At 38.9% G+C, this 21,920-nt stretch overlaps 1 protein-coding gene across 1 annotated transcript in view; it reads left to right on the top strand.

Moving 5' to 3' along the window:
- Positions 1–21,920, top strand: part of LOC138745618 (fibrillin-1-like) — a 341,681-nt gene that overhangs the window by 96,491 nt on the left and 223,270 nt on the right. The window contains exons 6-7 of the mRNA XM_069902837.1: positions 4,489–4,686; positions 8,474–8,599. Coding sequence (XP_069758938.1) covers positions 4,489–4,686; positions 8,474–8,599 — 324 coding nt within the window. The remainder of the gene's footprint in view (positions 1–4,488; positions 4,687–8,473; positions 8,600–21,920) is intronic.

Here is a 21,920-nt window from a genome sequence, read left to right as displayed (position 1 = left end):
ATTAAATTTGGCCTTCAAAAGTCTGCTCCGCTATTTGAATCGTGGCTGATGTATTTTTTTTTTCATTCCCATTCTCCTGCCTTCTTCCCATAGCCATCAAGAGATTTACTAATGAAGTACCTATCAATCTCCGCTTTCAGTATACTTGTGGATCGGAATATTTTTGAACTGGTACCTTATGTTAGATTTTAATATTATACTACTATTTCCTAGCATTTTTGGATTGGTTAGACCATAGCCTATTCCACAGTTTGTGCTGTCCTACAGTTGGGTAAGTTATTTACAAACTTCTCCTTTAACCAGGATTCGTTCCCTGGCTTGATAATGATGGTGGACATCAAAATCAGAATTTATGGTCATGAACGTCATGAAATTTGTTGTGTTGTGGCAGGATCACAGTGCAAGCATTCATATAAACCACCTTACAAAATAAATAAAATTGGGCAAGAAAAAGAAAACGTGAAAGTAAGGCAGAGTCTGCAGTTCACTGTTCAATCAGGAATCTGATGGCAGAGGCGAAGAGGCTGTCCTTGTGCTGGTGGGTGCTCGTCTTCAGACTCCTGTACCTTTTTCCCCAATGAAAGGAGAGTGAAGAGGGCATAGCCTGGGTGGGGTTTCATGAGGATAGAGAATGCTTTATTAAGATACTGCCTCTTGTAATTACATTTACTGTAGTATAAATTAAAACATTAAGTATTTTAGAGTGACTTTACAGGAGTTTTGCAATAATATTCTTGTCCACATAAAATTCAAGTTGGAGATGTCCCACTGCACCCCAATTGTGGTCATTCTTCAGCCACTCCCAGTCCAGTGCTGTCATAGCTTAACCCTCGCTGTCCCTTCTTGTCAGATCTCTCACACAACACACTCGCACATACACATACTCTCGCACACACACACGTATGTACTCTTTCTCTCACATACACATACACTTACTCTCACACACACACTCACATACTCTCTCACGCGCACACACTCATACATGGTCTCCCTCACACTCGTACATACTCTCTCTCTCACACACACTTGCACATACTCACACTCTCTCACACTTAGACATACTCTCTCACATGCACTCGTGCATTTTCTCTCCCTCCCTCCCTCCCTCCCTTCCTCCCTGCTGCTTTATTTAAAGCATGCAGGAGCAAAAGCCAACCCATAGTGTTGACTGGTTGTGAGTAACTGAGTCCGGCTATGACTTGATACTGTGCAATCAACATGGGAAGGGGATGGAAATGGTAGTGAGAAAGGATGGATTATGCAGGGAATAGAGGATACAGATGTAAAGAAGAGGAGAGGAGGATCAATAAATATTGCTTTTCCTCCCTCCTGCTCCCATTATGTCTCCCAAGCATCACTTTCCCTCTCTCCCCTGACCACTCTCCATCTCTTAACACCAATTTCTCGTTATAATTTTCTTCCCTCTGCCGTCCACTCTTCGATATCCCCAATTCTCTTTCTCCTCAGCTCCTCTTTCCTCCACTCTGCCCAACACTTCCCTATCCATAACTCCCTCTTGCTCTCCCATCCTCCAAGTTTCCATCACTCCAACACTGTCTTACACTGGCTCTTTCTCTCTTTTCCCTTCCATGTCTGAACTGGCTGAGCAACTATCTCAGAACCTACAGAGCTGGAGAAATTGCGAATCATGCTATATCTTGAGCAACTGTCCAAGAAATAAAAATGTGGAAATCTTGCTGCAATTATGCAAGGCTTTGTTGAGGTCACACCACACAAGTATTTATGTGGTTTTGATCTCCACGGTGGCAATGCATAAAATTGATTAATCTCACAAGGAAAGATGGATGTAAAATCAGTTTTAACCCATTGGAGTTTGTAGGAATCAGAGCTGATCTCATTGATACAGGATTGTGAAGGGGATTAATGGATGGGCTACTTCCTCAAAGACAGAACTATAGTTCTTGAAGGGGTGGTGCACTTGAAAGAGGAAGGAGATCTTTCTTAAAAGTATGCGTGGTTGGGATTGATAGATTTCAATGCACTAAAGCAATCAAAAGGTGGGAATATGGACACGGTACTGAAATATGCTTCAAGGATTCATGCACTTCACTCCACAATTCAATGTTGTTTTTTTCTCATCTATTTAATTGCAACCGTGCCTGCCTGTCCCGCATCGGACTTGTCAGTCACCAACGAGCCTGCAGCAGACGTGGACATACCCCTCCATAAATCTTCATCCGCGAAGCCAAGCCAAAGAAAGAAGATTTAATTGTAGCAAGAGCATCTTAAAACTATGGCTTTATTTCTCTGTCATCCAACATTTCAAGAACTTTTGATACAAATTTGTGTGTATAAAGTCCACAAACTCAGCAGTGTCTATTATTCACTGGCTGGTTTCCTGACTTTAAATGGAATTTGATTTCCCTGCCTTTTGTCTGCTAAAAGAAATATAGATAACCCATTGAATTCATGTAGTCTCTCCTCATTTAGTTTTTCTGGTGGAAAATGGAATTAACACTAGGCAAGTTACTCTTTAATTTTATTCAAACACTTCTTGTTCCATCACTGACTAAACATGGACAATTATTATGTCACTAGGCCCAATCAGATTGATGTATTTAACATTTGTTCAAAACTTGAGGTTCCACATGTGCACTGGTCCAGTTGGTAATGTAAGTTCTCAATGGAAAAATCGATTTCCTCTCTTAACTGTGGCTATGTTATTAATATTTCATAACATCATTGCAAGACATTATTGCTTTGATATTGCCATTTGGTCACAATCAGCTTCTTCTATTTTTTAAAATATCTGTCAATTTATTGACCACACAGTAGAAGCCGATTTTGTCCATGAAACCCGTGCCGCCCAATTAACCAACCAATCCCATAATATTTTGGTGGGGGGGCAGCCTTTTCCCTACTAACTGACTTCTGATTGGTGTTGCATTGTTACTGAGGAAAGTTGTCTGAGTCTGCATTTGCACATAAATGAGATGGAAAGATGGGTGGAGCTTTTGCAGATGAAATTTAATCCTGATAAGTACAAAATGATGCATTTCTAGAAATCAAATCTGGGTAGGACATGTACAGTAAGCAGCAGGGCATTAAGGAATATTAATGAACAGAGGGACTTAAGGTCCAAGTGTATGGTTCCCCAAAAGTGGCAACACAGGTCACTAGGATGATGAAGAAGGCTGTTCTGTTCATTACTCCACCATAAATGAGAAGTGGGCAGCAATGCCCCTGTTATAAAGCTTTTTTGCTGATTATATTAGAGGTTTACGTGGTCAAAGGATACAGGAAGCACAAAAGCAGGAAGCAAAAGAGTGAGAAAAGCTGCTACCTTTATACTCCTGCATAAAGGTTAGCTCTGGCCCACTTCAAAAGTTGTAGTGCACATAACTGGCTGGACTTGGTTATCTCAGTGACCTCCACTGCCCGTGGAGGCAGGCAGCTCTTTATTAAACCCTTCTGTGAACTGCTCTTTTATCTAAGCCTCATAATGTGCCTTCAACGGCCAGGGCACAGAATACAAGAGTTGGGATGATATGGTGCAATTCAAAATATTCGTTGGACCAGACTGTGAGCAGTTCTAGTTGCCACAAACGAAAGGAAGGACTGGAGTAGGCACAGAGGACATTCACCAAAATGTTGTCTAGATTGGTGGACTTTAGTTCAAGGGTAGATTGGATAGGCTGGGCTTGTTTTCCCTGGTGCAAAGGAAGCTGGGGGGTCAATTGAGAGGTGAAAATGGGATAGGTAGTCAACGTCTTTTTTCCCCCCCCACACAGTTGACATATCACAAACAAGTGGGCATAGGTTTAAGGTGAGAGGAAAGAATTTTATACATATTTGGTAGCCCGTGAAATGTTTTCTCTCTATTAGAGATCTATTAGATATTAACATTGAAAACTTATGTAACGTTCACTTTAATTAGGTAATTCCCATAACTTACAAAATTTAAATTCGGACCCTGGTTGCTGGCACTCTAGCAGCATTGCGCGAACCTTGTTAATGTCATAATTAAGCTCTCTCTCCCAAGGTTACAGATAAAGCATTACAAATATACCTAATGCTAATAAAGATAAAGACTTTCTAGGCAGGTATGTTGAGGAGATATTTTTGGAAGAGTCTTCTATCTTCACCAAGGGATGCTGTGTTGCCTCAGAGAACATTTACTTTAACAATTTTAAACTTTTATGTAAATTTGTATTTATCTTAATTTATTTATTTACTTCCTCTAATTTTTTTTGATGGTTGGTTGGGTTGCCAGTTGCTTGTATTCCAGATACCAGGGATTTTGCTGTATAAATATTATGTAGATGGATATTAATGTGTATGGCTTCCTTTTAACTGCTATTGGTGTCTTTTATAAATTTAATGATTACTAAACATTATATCTGAAAGTGAACTAAATTTAACTTACAGGTAATTTCTTTAGTTATTAGGAAGGAGAATTTTCAGAACTGTTTTTAAAATAGCTTTTGAATAATTGTACTGTTTTATAACAGTCGATATTTATTTTAGATTACAGGACTGGACCATGTTTCACTTCAGTAAACAACCAAATGTGCCAAGGGCAACTCACTGGCATTGTCTGCACCAAAACCCTTTGCTGCGCAACAGTTGGACGAGCCTGGGGACACCCTTGTGAGATGTGCCCTGCCCAGCCACAGCCCTGTCGTCGTGGCTTCATTCCCAATATCCGCACAGGAGCTTGTCAAGGTAATGGCTGCATTTTTCACATGTAGAGCTGTTGAAATTTAACACATGCTCTCTATAATGGATTTTTTAAAATTCCATTAGGATTTCCAAAATAATCCATGGGAGATTCTTTACAGTATAGTTCACTAAGCTTAAAAAGTATTTGCCTTTGCAAAAGTGCAGCAATTATTTCTTGAATGCCAGAGCTTGGCCAACATTTAACAAGGCAGACTTTACCCACTCACCATCATTCAGGAGCAGGAATAAGAAGACATTTTTTTCTGAACTAATTGTACAGGATTTTGACCAGATGAAATATAGCTTTAAATAGTTACTTTATGTAATATTTAAAACAGAAACATTAGATTTAAAAACACATAAGACATCAAAGCAGACCCAGGCCATATGGCCTTGCAGGCTTGCTCTGGTATTCAATTAGATCATGGCTTGTCATTTTAATTTGCCAGCTCATATTCCCATCACACTTGAGCCCCCATAAACCAAAAATCTATCGATGCCTTGAATTATCCTTCATTTTTCGAGTAACATTAACAAAAAGTTTGCTATTAAAAGTTGACATGGAAAATGGTAAAAGAGATAATTTAAAAAAAAATGTAAGGGATCCTTTAAGGTAGAGGATGACTTGGTTCTACCCCAATTTTGTGGGTTCTGTGGCTAATGAAGCTAATGTCAGAGCTAATATGAGTGAATGGGTAATTTGTAAGTTGAGGCACTCCTGCTGTTTACACGGGCCTTTCGCGTGCTCCCAATGCATGGGTTGTCATTTCTACATTCAGTTAGGAAGACCCTTGTGTATTTTGTGTTTCTGATTTTTTTAAAAAGCAAAAACCTAAAGAGGATGTTTTCTTAGACCAGCAGTAAAGATAAATTACTTTGAATTTGGAGGTGGGCATATCTCTGAAAGAATTATCTTCTTATTTTCAGATAGTTTCTTTCAAGTTAATGATTTCAGTGTAAATTAAATTTGAAGTTGCATAAAACACCTTTAGTTGTTAACAAATGTCACACTGAAAATTTTGATTAGGTTTCACAGTCTGAACACATAAAATTGTGAGCTTTCAGAAATTTTTTTTGCAGATAACATTTCATGATTTTTAATTTAAAAAATCGCTCAAGAATTGGGCATTTTTATTAATGGACTTCTAAAATAAGCCAAAATTAATGATACCATATATGTCAGCGTATAAGGCAGTATTTGATTCTTAAAAATGCCACCCTAAAACCAGAGGTCATCTTGTACACCAAGTCTAAAATCCAAAACTTAACAGCAAAGTCTCAGCACTCCCCCATGGGGTCCATCCGCCCTGATATCGGCTGTGTACAGGCTTTAAGCGGCCTGTTAAAAGAGCCAACAGTGGTTTATTTTAAAATCTACTAATAAAATTGAAACCTTTGCTGGCTGATTTGCTTTTAAAATATTGTGACAATATCACTCCACTAGTCAATGGTAAGGGCCAGACTTGAGGTAGTCTTATGCAGTGATTATAACTCAAAACCTATATTTTAATTACAAATTCTGGGGGTTGTCATATACATGAGTTGTCTTATACGCTGACATTTATGGTAGATTGAATTTTAGTAACAGAGTAATAATTTCACACCATCTTCAAATCCAGAGCACGGACGTAGAAACTCAGAGTTTCAATATATTTACATGCCATTAATCATCATTAAGTTGAATTTTTTATACACGACCACTCTTAATTCATCTGTAGTGTTTTTTAGACAGCAATATCGGGAAAATCACTGAAAAGATTAACATAATTACTGCCCATGTGATCGTTCACACTGGCGCCTTTTTAGACTGCAAGTACCTGAGTGCAACAGTCCCAGTGGTTGGACGTGCAGTAGAGTGGATGGCTGACCGCAGATTTTTCTGGTATGATTTACACTGCAGGCTTCCTCCAGAAAGTAGTAGGGGTCCTGCAGGATAAATCACGGTGCACGAATTGACTCAAAATCACTGCACGTTCCTTTTTAGACTGCCCGTGTAGCAGCAAAATTCCTCGATATTGCTGTTACATGCCTGCAGTCTTAAAACCCTACACTTGTCTCTGTGGCACCAAAAAAAATACTAGGATTGTTTTTCAGTTTTACTTCGTTTCTAGCATGTAAAAAATTGAATAGGAAGTTTAATAAATGAATCTATAATAAAAATTACAGTTGCAGTTTATCTCAAATATGAATCAGTGACCAGGGAAAATATTGGAAGATGATTGCTCAACAATTTTTAGAATATCCTTCTCTGTCTTCAAATTGGGAGTACTAATTTAAGTTAAAAGTTTGACTCAACTTACAATCTATAGAAGAAAGACTAAGATGTTTAAACAGAGGTGACTAATGGCCTGATGGAGGAATTGACTAATGTTCACTGGTAGTGCAGACTACAGGGACATTTGAAAAGACATTTTTCACTGTGCCCTATCAAAATTATATTCCAGTTAAAAACAAAATCAGTAGGTGTAGGGATAGCCGGCCTTAGATGACGAAGGAAATAGAGGAAGGCAACAACTGAAAAATAAAGCATTCAAAGTGGCCAAGTAGTGGTAAAGTAGATTGGAAAAGCTTTAGAAAGCAACAAAAATATATCAAGAAAGCAAATGGAAAGGAAAAATAGATTATGGATTAAAAACAGGTAGTAAATAGTTTGATCTACGATATATAAAGCAAAATAAAGTAGCTAAAGTAAACAGGTCCCATAGAAGAAGAGAAGGAAGAATTAATAATGGATAATTCAACTGCACAAATTCTTTAAAATACATTTTAGTGCCATTAAGCATAAGCGATAAATCAATTTCTTGCTAAGTAATACGAAGATAACATAATTGTTGAAGACTGGAGGACAATCTTGTTTTCTGATTGTAATTGAGAGGGAATTAGGAGGTTTTTTTTCTCCTTTTTTTTCTCTCTTTTTTTTGGGGGGGGTTTTCTCTTTTTTCTGTCTTTTTTAAGAGGATGATGTCACAGAAGATAATAAGTCAAAAATTGAGGATGTTGAATTAGATGAAGAGGAAGATGAGGGGAAAGGTGATAAGAAGAAAAAGAAGAAAACCAAGTACAAATACATTGAGGGAGAAGAGTTTAATAAAATTAAGTTAATTTCGATAGAGAATTTTGAAGATGTTATAAATGAAGAATATGGAGAATTTTATAAGAGTTTGAACTTTTTTTTCTTTTTTTTATATAAGGGGAGGGGAAGGGAATAAAAAGTTTATCTGATTGTTTTTCTAAGGGATGTTTTTGTTCTCTCGATGAATTATAAAGTAAACTTGGCATTAATGGAAATTCTGTATTTATGTATTATTAATTATGATTTTTTGTATAACAGATATGTGGTTGATATATGATTTTAATATTTGAACTTAGTTTTAAAGTGGATTTCATTTGTTAAATACATGTATTATGTTTGATTTAAATATATGTTTAAGGGTATTATTTTAGTATTGATTTTTTGTTGTTAGTAATTTTTTTGTTGTTAAGTTTTATCCTTTTTTTTGTAAGTGGGGTTTTTTCTATTTTATTTACAACATTGTTAATTAATTCTTCACTCTTTATTTTTGGGGGGGAGGGTTGGACTAATTTTAAATTAAGCGATTAATGTGTTATAATTATTGGGGGGGGTTAATTTGTGTAGTTTAATGATGTAGTATTCTAACTTTTATTATCTTATTTTTTATTATTTCTTTAAATGTAATTTTTATTTTATTCATGTCATAAAATTTTAAATAAAGTTTAAAAAAAAAGACTGGAGGACAATCTAGTTAAGTACTTTTACTTTCTTTGGTAGATGTGGATGAATGCCAAGCTATCCCAGGGAGTTGTCAAGGCGGAAATTGCATAAACACAGTTGGATCCTTTGAATGCAAATGCCCAGCTGGACATAGATTTAGTGAAGAAACTCAAAAATGTGAAGGTAAGATCATAGATCAATATATGTATTCTAAAGGACATTAATGTTAAAACTATAAAAGATTGTTAATTTACATCTATTTATGGCAAAAACTGTAAATTCCTAAGTGTCCTCTTTGCAGAAGGAAACATAGATTGGGTGACTGCTTTGCAGAACAGCTCTCTTTAGTCCTCTGGGCAATCCTGCATTTCCACTCAGCAGTCACTTGAATTCTCGACCCACTTGCATTTGGACCTCTGCATTTAGCTTTCTAGATTTCTCCAACGATGCGCAATGAAAGCATGAGGAACACTACCTCATCTTTTTTACAGACCCATTGTAGTCCTAACAATTTCAGGTAACCATCCTTTTAATTCCTCTCTCCACAGATGTGGGTGTATCAGTTTCAACTTTTGTTTTTAACTGCTGTGTGTTTAAAGTAATTTTTACCCTTGGTTGGCACCCTATCAGAGACATTCCTGCATTCTCATCACTTACTCCCTCATTCTCCATTTTTGTCTCTTTTCCAATGCATACTGTGGAGAAAGCATCAAAGGGATATTGACACATGAAAGGCCACTCCAATGTATGTGATTAGTTTTTGCTATTAGAATTATGTGCCATCAGTTATAGTCAAATTATTTATGGGATGAGATGCATAGACTGTTTGTATTTTGTTGCAGATTTCACACTGGAAGTAGTTAGTTACAGCAGATCGCTCTGCTCTAAGTAACATTTTGAAGTTTTTAGTCGGATTCACAAGTGCTGGGAAATTTTCTTTTAAATTTTTTTGGGGAAGTGGGGTGGAATCTAGGCATTCCTGACAAGACCAAAGTTTATTGCTCATCCCTGCCCATGAGAGGAGGATGAATGATGATGAGTAGACTTCTGGTAAAGGTACTTCCAGCAATGCAGATGGGTAAGGAGTCACAGGTTTTAGACAGAAGGAAAGGATATTTCTGTCAGGATAGTGCTTAACTCAGAGAGGAATATGCAAGTCATGCAGTTCTCATGTGAGAGAAGCCCCTTTTTTCGTGCAGTTGTGAGTGTTTTTGCATCAGCTAAGTTGACGAACTACAGTAAATGATGGAGATGGTCTAAAATGCAACCATGTCAGTGGTGTCAGTATTTTTCTTTTTGCAGAGAATGAACAGATTGGGTGATTGCTTTGCAGAAAAGGTCTCTTTCATCCACAGGGTGATCCTGAACTTTCTCTTTCCAGATTAATGGGAAATGATACTCCCATCTTGTGCCTTATAAAGGTTTTGGGCTATCAAGAGATGGGTCACACACAGGGATCCGAAGTCTCGGATTGCTCTTGTTGTCTCAGTATTTGTGTGTCTGATTCTGTTGAGCTTTCGGTCAGTGATGATGCAGTTCACAGTGATTGTAATGCCAGTAGATGTCTAGGTGGTGACGTTTTCTCTTGTTGGATATGGTCATTTACTTGGCACAATGTTACTTGTATGGCTGAATGTTGACGAGGTCTTGTTGCATGCGTGGAAGGACTGCTTTATCTAGTAGGGAACTTTAGATAGATGTAAACATTGTGTAATTAACAACAAACGCCCACTGAAACTCTGACTTCTGATTTTATAAAAGAAATGGGGTATTTGATGAAATAGCTGAGGATGGTTAGAACCAATACAGTGTTTTTTCCTGAACTTGGGATATTGATGGAGCTGAAGTCAGATAAGCTACATTCCCATATTGCTGAGAGAAGTGGATTTGGAATTGTGGATACATTGATGTAGTCTCTTTCCAACATTGTTTTAGTCTCTGAATCAGTTCCATTGGATTGGAGGATAGCTATCGAACCCCCATTATTTTTAAAAAAAAGAGGGTAGAGTGAAAGCAGTATTATATACAAGTTGTTGTTTTATTATTAAAGATGCAGTAGCAGGACATTTGTAAAACTGAAAGAATCCAGGTCTGCATGGATTTACAAAAAGAGACATCAAGCTTGATAAAAATAACTGGACATTTTTCACGGAGCAGCTCGTAGAATGAAGAGGGAAACTCAATGGATGTGGCATTTTTGAATTTTCAAAAAACAGTTGACAAGGTTCCATATAAGAGATTAGTGTGCAAAATTAAAGGAGGTGAGATTGAGAGTAATGTACTTTGGTGATGAAGAGCAGGTTGACAGTCAAGAAAAAAGAGTCCTGGAATAAATGGATCCCTTTCTCGAGTGGCAGACTGTGACCCATAGGATTCGGTGCTATTCTGAATATATATTTGTTATTTATATTAGGGAATTAAATGTAATATATCCAAGTTTGGAACGACATAAAGTTCGGTGGATGTGTATGTTGTTTTTTCTTCTTTGGCTTGGCTTCGCGGACGAAGATTTATGGAGGGGGTAAAAGTCCACGTCAGCTGCAGGCTCGTTTGTGGCTGACAAGTGCGATGCGGGACAGGCAGACACGGTTGCAGCGGCTGCAGGGGAAAATTGGTGGGTTGGGTGTTGGGTTTTTCTTCCTTTGCCTTTTGTCAGTGAGGTGGGCTCTGCGGTCTTCTTCAAAGGAGGTTGCTGCCCGCCGAACTGTGAGGCGCCAAGATGCACGGTTTGAGGCGAGATCAGCCCACTGGCGGTGGTCAATGGGGCAGGCACCAAGAGATTTCTTTAGGCAGTCCTTGTACCTCTTCTTTGGTGCACCTCTGTCACGTTGGCCAGTGGAGAGCTTGCCATATAACACGATCTTGGGAAGGCGATGGTCCTCCATTCTGGAGACGTGACCCACCCAGCGCAGCTGGATCTTCAGCAGCGTGGAATCGATGCTGTCGACCTCTGCCATCTCGAGTACTTCGACGTTAGAGATGAAAGCGCTCCAATGGATGTTGAGGATGGAGCGGAGACAACGCTGGTGGAAGCGTTCTAGGAGCCGTAGGTGAATGCAAAGAGACTTCAAAGTGCATTATAATGTGTCAGGTTTATCCTTTATGGTTGTAAATACAGGATTATTTTCTGAATAACAAGAGATTTGTATTTGTCCATCAAATGATGAGCGTAAATTGCAGGCGCAGCAGGTGGTTAAGAAGCCTTCAAGCACCAGTAACTGAGTAATTGTATAGGACCTTGACAAGACCAAATTAGGAGGTTTGATCCCCTTATTTAAGGGTGGAGGTTCTTGAGATGGTGGGTTAGTAGTGGATGTTCACCAGATTAATTCGTGAGATGTCAGGACTAATGCAAAAAGAGACTGGATTATTAAAGTTGAGAAGACTGAGGCAGGTCATCATTTTCCCCCCCTTTATTAACATGAAGTTACAAAACAAACAAAATCAAAGAAACATCACAGATATTTACAGTAAAATACCAAAACTGAACAACGTGATGATATACAAAGAAGGAAGAATCAACACATTATCACAGTTATCAAATTCTGCACTATTATTTATAAATACATCATTACACTCTGTGCCAATCTTTAAAAGAAAAGTAGGAAACAGAAAAGAGAAAAAGGAAGAGAAAGACCCCCCCCCCAAAGGAAAAGGAAAAAAAAGTAAAATAAGCGGTAATTCTCCCATATAATCATCTGTTTTCCAAAAGCATTAATTGTATACAGATGAAACATTATATGATTCAACCAGAGTTTACTTCCTCCCTTAATGTCTTGACATAGACATCACTAGCAATATTGGAGATAGTGGTATTGGAGACCTGAGGGGGAATCATCAAAAATTAACCCCTGTGTATCTTAAATACGGGTTCTCTATTCTTAAAAACATGTTGTAGCAATTTCTGAGGTTGTAAGTAATCTTCTCCAGGGGAACACAACTGTGCATTTCTAACTTCCAGTGGGTCAGACTCAGTTGGGAATCGGATTTCCAAGTAATGGCTATGCATTTCCTGGCCAGCGCTAAAGCAGGTTTGACATATTTCAATCAATATTTTGACATCCTCATTTTAACATAACATAACATAACAATTACAGCACAGAAACAGGCCATTAGGCCCTTCTAGTCCGCACCGAACCAAACACCCCTTTCTAGTCCCACCTCCCTGCACAATGCCCATAACCCTCCATCTTCTTCTCATCCATATACCTGTCCAACCTTTTCTTAAATAATACAATTGACTCCGCCGCCACTATTTCTCCCGGAAGATGATTCCACACAGCTACCACTCTCTGAGTAAAGAAGTTCCCCCTCATGTTACCTCTAAACCTCTGCCCCTTAATTCTTAACTCATGTCCTCTTGTTTTAATCTTTCCTCCTCTTAACGGAAATAGTCTATCCACATCCATTCTGTCTATCCCTTTCATAATCTTAAATACTTCTATCAAATCCCCTCTCAACCTTCTACGCTCCAAAGAATAAAGACCCAATCTGTCCAATCTCTCCCCATACTCCAGATGCTTAAACCCAGGCAACATTCTGGTAAACCTTCTCTGCACTCTCTCCACTCTGTTTATATCCTTCCTATAATTAGGCGACCAGAACTGCACACAGAACTCCAAATTAGGCCGCACCAACGTCTTATACAAGCTCAACATCACCTCCCAACTCCTATATTCCATGCAATGATTGATAAAGGCCAGCATACTAAAAGCCTTCTTCACCACCCTATTCACGTGAGTTTCTACCTTCAGGGAACGATGTACCGTTACTCCTAAATCTTTCTGCTCTTCTGTATTCCTCAATGCTCTCCCATTTACCACATATGTCCTATTCTGATTCTTCTTACCAAAATGAAGCACCTCACACTTATCAGCATTAAATTCCATCTGCCATTTTTCAGCCCACTTTTCTAAGCAGCCCAAATCCCTCTGCAATCCTTGAAAACCTTCTTCATTATCCACTATTCCACCTATCTTAGTATCGTCTGCATATTTACTAATCCAATTCACCACCCCATCATCTAGATCATTAATGTATATAACGAACAACAATGGGCCCAATACAGATCCTTGAGGCACACCACTGGTCACCGGCCTCCAACCTGACAGACAATTATCCACTACCACTCTCTGGCCTCTCCCTTTCAGCCAATGTTCAATCCATTTGACTATCTCAAAATTTATACCTAAAGACTGCACCTTCCTAACTAACCTTCCATGTGGTACCTTATCGAAGGCCTTACTGAAGTCCATATAGACAACATCCACTGCGCTACCCTCATCCACATTCCTAGTCACCTCTTCAAAAAATTCAATCAGATTGGTCAAACATGACCTTCCTCCCACAAATCCATGTTGAGTGCTCCTGATCAGACCCTGTCTATCCAGATGTTTATAAGTACTATCTCTAAGAATTTTCTCCATTAATTTACCTACCACAGACGTCAAACTTACAGGCCGATAGTTGCCAGGCTTCCTCCTTGAACCCTTTTTAAATAACGGAACCACATGCGCAATGCGCCAATCCTCCGGCACTATCCCCATATCTAATGACATTTGGAAAATTACCGCCAGAGCCTCTGCTATTTCCTCCTTCACTTCTCTCAATGTCCTGGGGAAGATCCCGTCTGGTCCCGGAGACTTATCCACCTTTATATTCTTCAAAAGCCTTAAAACTACACCTTTTGTAATCTCTATATTCCCCATATTTACCCAATTTGCTTTTTTTATCCCACACCTCCCAATATCCTTCTCCTTAGTGAATACCGAAGAAAAGAAACTGTTCAATATCTCCCCCATTTCTCTAGGCTCCACGCACAGTTTTCCACTCTGATTTTCTAAGGGACCAATTTTGTCTCTAGCTTTCCTCTTACCATTAACATATTTGTAGAACTCTTTTGGATTAGTTTTCACCCTGCTTGCCATAGTTTTCTCGTACCTTCTTTTAGCTTTCCTAATTCCTCTCTTAAGATTCCTCTTACATTCAATGTATCTTTCAAACATCTCCTTAACTCCATGCTTCTTATATCTAATGTACGCCTCCCTTTTTCTTCGAACCAAGTTTCCAATATTCCTTGAAAACCACGGCTCTCTCCAACCTTTTGCCCCTCCTTTTAACCTAACAGGAACATAAAGCTTTTGCACTCTCAAAATCTGATCTTTAAAAGACTTCCATCTCTCTACTACATCTGCCCATAAAACAAATTGTCCCAATGCACACCCTGCAAGTCCTTTCGCATCTCCTCAAATCTAGCTTTTCCCCAATCAAAAACCTCAATCCTTGGCCCTGATTTCTCTCTTTCCATAATGACATTGAAGCTGATGGCATTATGATCACTGGACCCGAAGTGCTCGCCAACACTAACCTCCGTCACTTGACCCATCCCATTTGCCAACAGTAGATCTAATACTGCTCCTTCTCTGGTCGGCACCTCTACATATTGTTGTAAAAAACTATCTTGCACACATTTCACAAACTCTAACCCATCCATTCCTTTCACAGAATGTGTTTCCCAATCTATATGTGGAAAATTAAAATCTCCCATAATTACAACCCTGTGCTTATCACAAATATCTACTATCTCCCTACAGATTTGCTCCTCTAGGTCTCGGTCCCCTCCGGGTGGTCTATAATACACCCCTACAAGTGTAACCTCTCCTTTCCTACTCCTCAGTTCCACCCAAATAGCCTCCGTGGATGTGCCCTCTAATCTATCCTTCCTAGGCACCGCTGTAATATTTTCCCTGACAAGCAATGCAACCCCACCTCCTCTTGCCCCTCCGACTCTATCACACCTAAAACAACGAAACCCAGGGATATTCAGTAGCCAATCACATCCCTCCTGCAACCATGTCTCACTAATCGCTACCACATCATACTTCCAAGTATCAATCCACACCTTCAGCTCATCCACGTTTTTTACAATACTCCTGGCATTAAAATATATGAATTTCAGGGATTTCCCAATTTTTAATCCCTGTTTTCCCTCATCTTTAAGAACAACATTATTTACTTTTCCTGCCAATTGCCCTTCATCTTCTTCCAGAGCATTTCCCTTCTCTATCACCTGCCCATCCATATTCAAATACTTACTACAAACTTTCTTTGTTTGCATTCTAACCTTCTCCTTACTGCTCTGTACTATTTTGTTCCCTCCCCCCAACCATTCTAATTTAAAGGATCCTGAGTAGCCCTAGCAAATACCTCTGCCAGGATTCTGGTCCCCCTGGGATTTAAGTGTAACCCGTCCTTACTGTGCAGGTCACATCTCCCCCAAAAAAGGTCCCAGTTATCCAGAAACTTAAAACCCTGCCCCTTACTCCACCCCTTCAGCCACGTGTTAATCCTCCACCTCATTCTATTTCTATTTTAGGTCTTGTATCTGCTAACTTCCCTAATAAAAACAATTCTGGCACTCGAGGGTATCGAATTCCAGTAATTTGTTCCAGGAGATTCCCCAAATCTTAAGGCATGACCAGGTTCAATGCAAAATGCAAAAAGATCCCTCTATCTTGACCTCATCGAAAGCATCATTTGGATAATTCAGGTTTTAATTTTTGCAGAGTAGGGTACATCTTATACAGAAAATTATATTGCACCAGCCTATACCTTACATTAATTGTATTGCTCATGTTGTCCCGACACAGGTCAGACCAGCAAAATGGATCAATTTCTAGACCCAAATCTGATTCCCATCTCTCTCTTGACTTATCGAGCCCTTGTTTAGGGGCTTCCACCTAAAGTAAGAAATACATTTTTGAGATAATTTTTTTTGTGATCCCCTTTCAAACCAGAGTCTATTTCAGTAAGGTCAGTGCTGGACCTAATTTATCCCTTAAATAAGATCTCAACTGAAGATCTAACTGTATTTAAAACTTAGTATTCCTGATTTGTACAAATGTCATAAGTTGTCCCTGCTCAAAACAATCTTTGATTCCACTCTAAGACCAGGTTTCTAGAATTTTATTATCAATTGTTCTCGAAATTCATTTATTTTGAGCTAGGGGTATTTGGGGTGAGAGGCCTCCCCTAACACCAATTTGACCATTGAGTTTATTCCAGATTGTAATAATGTTTTAGTAAGGGGGCTTCCTTAGCACCAAATAGTAAATTTAGAATTCCATTTATATATAAATCTTTCTGCTATCTTCTCTGACCATTAAATTCAGCTCTCCCATTAACCCCTGATCTATCTAGAACTGGATCCAAACAACAGTTAAAGACTCCGCCCACCAGAATATTTTAATGAGAGTAAGCCAATCTTAAAAAGTTGCCTCTAATTAATGCATCCTCATCTACATACAAGTTTATCAGGGTCCAGGGTTCCGAATATATCTGACGGTGCATCAGAATGTACCTACCTGCTGGATCTGTAGTCACATCTTACAGTCCAAATGGGAGACTCTGTGTTAGCATTCCCTACTAATATTGCTGCTCCCCTTGCTTTTGAATTAAAAGAGGATGCAATGATTTGTCCATCCCACTCTCTCTTTAATTTCAAATGTTCAGGTTCTGTTAAATGGGACTCCTGTAGGAAAGCCAGGTCAGCACCTAACTTCTTGATTTTTCATCCTTTTAATATATCCATTATGACCATTAACATTAAAGCTAATATATTTAATTGCTTTATTCATACCTCACAGTTCATTGTAGTGTTATTGAATTCCCCCCCCTCCTGTCTCCACCCATAACTCTCCATGCCCACAATCCCTCAAGACTATCTTAAGTACAATCACTAGTAAAGAGTGGAAAATAGTTGGTTATATAGATATTAAAAAGAACCCTGAAGAAAATGTAAAGAAGGTAGGAAAATGCAGTATGCAGGTGGAACAAAGTGTCCCATTTTCATGATACCACAGCAAACTGAGCAAAAAATGAATCTTAATTAACTGTAAATAATTATTTACCTAAAAAGACAGCCAACAATAAGAAAAAGACACTAACAATCACACTATATATAATTCATCATAACAGCCTTAGGTATTTCAAACTATAATTTTTTAATTAGTCCTTAATCTTTATTGACAAAATATTTACAAGAACTTTCTAATATTTCAAAATATGTTCCAATTATGCATTAGATCCCTAATTTAATTGTCCATTAATTTGTATCGGTAAGTTATTTTCAAATTCTGTGACCTTTGCCAAATCTGTAAAGAATTTCTTTTTGACCTTCTGGCAAAATTACTTTTAGATTTGCTGGGTATCTCAGCACAAAATCATATCCCTTTGTTCTTAAGTCAACTTTAACCAGGTTAAATTATTTCCTCATTTCTAAAAGGGCAGCGCTAAAATCGGGGTAAAAAAAATATTTTATGACTGTCCACTGTGAATGGGCCTCTCCTTTCCTAGCTCCTTGCACCGCTAATCTTAGGACGTTCTCTATCAGGATATCTCAAAAATTTATCTAAAGGGTGGTTTTCAAACCAGGGCCCCTAGTGTCCGATGGTCATGCTCTATTAATAATTTACTGGGGAAATTATCCTCCCCCAGATTTCTCTGGAATCCATTCCTCCAAATATGACCTAATATCTTGTCCCTCAAGACCAACAATTTTAACATTGTTATGATGACTAAAATTCTCCAGCACATCCAGCTTCTGCCACATCCGTTCTCTCTCTTTCTCCCAGGATTTAACCCCCAACCTCAGTTTTTAAAAATCTTTTATCCAACTCCTCCACCTTATCCTCTGTGTTGGTTAAACGTTGGGTCACTTCCAGCAAAGCATTTTGGAATATGTTCATTTCTTCTTGAATATTCTTGTTTACTTAGCTTAGTGTTTATCTGTTTGTTACTTTCCATTATCACCTTGACCACGTCATTTCATGTATATCCTGGGACTGTACCTTCCCTTTCCTGGTATCTCTTCTTCTCTCTCTGATTCCTGTTGCTCCTATTCCACTCTCTTCATCCTCCTCAGAGAACTCATTATGAAACAGTCCTTGTTCTTCCTGCTCTAAGAATTCAGTGCCATGTTTTACAGCCAACCCTACAGCCTGCACCTTGGCCCCTTTTGGCTCTACCAGCTGCTTCACAGGAGTGTTTCCCATGGTCCTGAGAGAGAGGAGGGCAATACGCCATTCCCAGCCCCTTCTTCGGGGGTGGGTCGATCCTCTGCCCTCTCCTCTTCCCCAGACTGACCCTGGGCTCCAAAGCAGGGTTGGCCCAAGTATCTTTGACCTGGCACCAGGAGCATTTGTTTTCTTCCTACCAACCATCTTAGTAAGTAGTAGTCTTAACTAATTAATACCAGAAATTTTAAAAGACAAAAAGGCTGCCTTTTTTTGGTAAAAATGCTCAACTTATCTCAGAGCTGCCTGCAACACGTCCTCTCACTCTGACATCATGTGCCTCCGGGTCATCATTGAAACTAATAAAATTCTGATGGAACTAGACATACTAGAACAGCGGTTTTCAAACTTTTTCTTCCCGCTCACATGCCACCTTAAGTAATCCCTATCCCAAGGGTGCTCTGTGATTAGTAAGGGATTGCTTAAGGTGGTATGTGTATGGGAAGGGAAGGTTGAAAATCACTGCTCTAGACCCAATTGTTACTGGAATATTTTGCTTGAGTAAAATTGCCATTGGCCCATTCCTTTGGAGTTATGAAACCATGCACATAACGAGTCTATTAGATACGACTAAAGCAATGGTTTCAAACTTTTTCTTTCCACTCACATACCTCCCTAAGTAATCCCTTACTAATCACAGAGCACCTATGGCATAGGGATTAGTTAAGGTGGTACGAGAATGGAAAGAGATAGTTTGAAAACCACTGTACTGTGTGCTGGTAATATGCTTACAATAGTGGGGGGTGGGGGGGTGGGGAGAGTGGAGTTCAGAACTATTGTTAACCAAAGCTGTTGAGGACTGAAATGTTGAGAAATATCATTAGCCAAAGAACAGCAAATCTGTGGAACTTTGTCTAAGGCTGAGCAATATAATAGCAATTTGCTGCTATTCCCAGCCAGGTTGAATGCTGGAAATTTACAAGGTTCATACTGCTGAACCTGCTATTACTTGCAATGTTGGCCATACCCCACATCAGTTATCCAAAGACGATGAATCGGTCACGAGTCCAAATATAGTTCACGAAAACTTCCAGTGGAATTACAAGTGGTACATTTAGAGACATTCCCATAAGGAGTAACCCCCATGTGTCCAATTCTAACTTATGTGTTTCCAAGGGCTATCCTATTACTTTGAGGCTTGTCACCAACTCTTCAAACTTGAGAAAAGGAAAACACTAGAACACACAAGATAATAGGAACTGGAGTAGGCAGGCCACCCAGTCCTTTAAAGGTTCCCTGCCATTTATTATAATATCTCTTCCAGGTTTTAATACCTGGTTTGTGCCAATTCCACATTGCCCTCAATCCCCCAGTCTTTCAGAACAAAATTTCTCCTCTTCATATCTCCAATAACTCAGCATTGACAACTTTGTATAGTAGAGAATACTAGAGGTTCCTGCACACTTCGGCATTAAATATTTGACCCCTCATCCCATTATTTGTACTCGCCCACAAGTGGAAACATTTCAGCATCTAGCCAGTCTTAGCATCTTACATCAATAAGATTACTTTTCATTCTTCTAACCTCCAGCAAATAGAGATCTGGCTTCTTATCTGTTCATGATAGGACAGCATATCCTCTGGACTGAATCTGAAAGTGCTATCCTGTCTTAAATGAGGGACCAAATTTGTAGGTGCAGTTTCATTAAAGCGCTAGAAAATTGCAAAATACTTCTGTATTTTTAAATTCCAGCCCCCAATTATACAGGCCAATTTCCTTCCTTAATTTCTTGCTTCACCTACTTACTAACCTTTTACATTAGTTGCCCTAGGTTAGAAGCCTTCACAGTCTTAACTTCATAAATTCCCCTAGGCCAACACATTTATTCATTTCCCTCATATATTATTTGGAATATTTTCCCAAAATTCATCATGTATCCTCCTTTTGGCATAAAATCTGAACATTTTGGCAAAACATACAGATTGTTAGGCCCTGCTCCTCGAGCGTATATTGTTTTGTTATAATTTAGTATTAGTTTTGAAAATCACTACTATATTGTTTATTTGGGAAATTAATTTCTCAGATTGGGAGGACTGTATTTGTGAAACGTGGCACTTGGGCACTCTCATGGGAAGCTGGGTATTGTAAGGTAAAACATCATGAGATGGGAATGTGTAAGGAGTTACCCTGTACAGGGCTGTAACAAGATGTGAATGCATCCTTGTACTTACAAGATAAGAGAGACATTGATGGATTGAGAGGCAGGAAGCTAGCAGGGAAAGGATAGCAACAGTTTTAGTCATTGGACAAGTAATGATATGATGATGTTCTAAGCACGTATCCAAGGGTATAAAAAATCACCATTTTGCTGATAACGGCAGAATGCATTCTCCGACTAACATGGTTAGTTGCAAGTGTTACAATCCGGTAATAAAGAACAAAGAACCCTGATTTCGACTCAGTCTGGTGTTTGTCTCACTCATTCATGAACAAAGCAGACCTAACAGTATGCAATAGACCAGAATTAATGCAGTATCAGTGCAAAAGGCTGCTTGATGGCCAGCAAGGTCTTGGTGGGCTGAAGGGCCTGTGGGAAGCTAGAGGAAATTGTGGCTGCCCCGGTGTGTGCCTGTATGACTCAAGATGAATCAAGGTTTGTCCCACTTATTACCTAGTCTAATTTATAACTCATGACTATAAGGTCAACTGGAGCCCACTTTTAGACCATCTGTAACTTATTACTATCTAATCCTCATATATTAAGATAGACAGGTAGACATATCTCCTGGGCCTGATTAGATATATCCAAGGACACTGAGGGAAGCAAGAGAGGAATTTGTGGATGCCCTGGCTGAGATTTATGATCATCATTAAGGGGGTACCGGAAGAATAAAGGATGGCAAACCTGCCTCTGTTCAAGAGGGCTGCAGGGAGATGCCAGTGAGTCTAACACCTGTGGTCAGTAAGTTACCAGAGAGTATTCTAAGGGAGAAAATTACATGCACTTGAATGGACAAAGGGCCGATGAAGGATAGTCGGCACAGTTTTGGAAGTTAGAGGCTATGTCACACAAATATGATTGAGTTTTTTTAAAGATGCAACCAAAAAGGTTGCAGATGTTGTACATATGGATTTCAGCATGGCTAAATATAATAAATTATGATATTAAAAAGCACATATTGAATAAAACGAACATACTTTTATTTTATATCAAGAACACTGGAAATTCCAAACACTTTTTAAGTTTATTCACCCATGTAAAGGAAACTCTTAATAGCTAGTTGGTAACAGTAATCTTGCATGAACAGATGTTGACCAGATTGGTTTGTTGCAATGTTAATTGCGAGATAAATGTTGGTTGGGCTCCCAATCGATAACCTCCCAGTTGCCTCATGGAATACATCTGAGGAACCAGGCTAGTTGAAGTTTGATGTGTCAGCTGGAAGATAACATCTCTATCTTCTTTAGCACTACATTGGCCTAGATTTTG

This window comes from Narcine bancroftii, chromosome 11, assembly GCF_036971445.1.
Source record: "Narcine bancroftii isolate sNarBan1 chromosome 11, sNarBan1.hap1, whole genome shotgun sequence".
Lineage (NCBI taxonomy): Eukaryota > Metazoa > Chordata > Chondrichthyes > Torpediniformes > Narcinidae > Narcine > Narcine bancroftii.
This window is presented reverse-complemented; position numbering and strand designations above follow the sequence as displayed.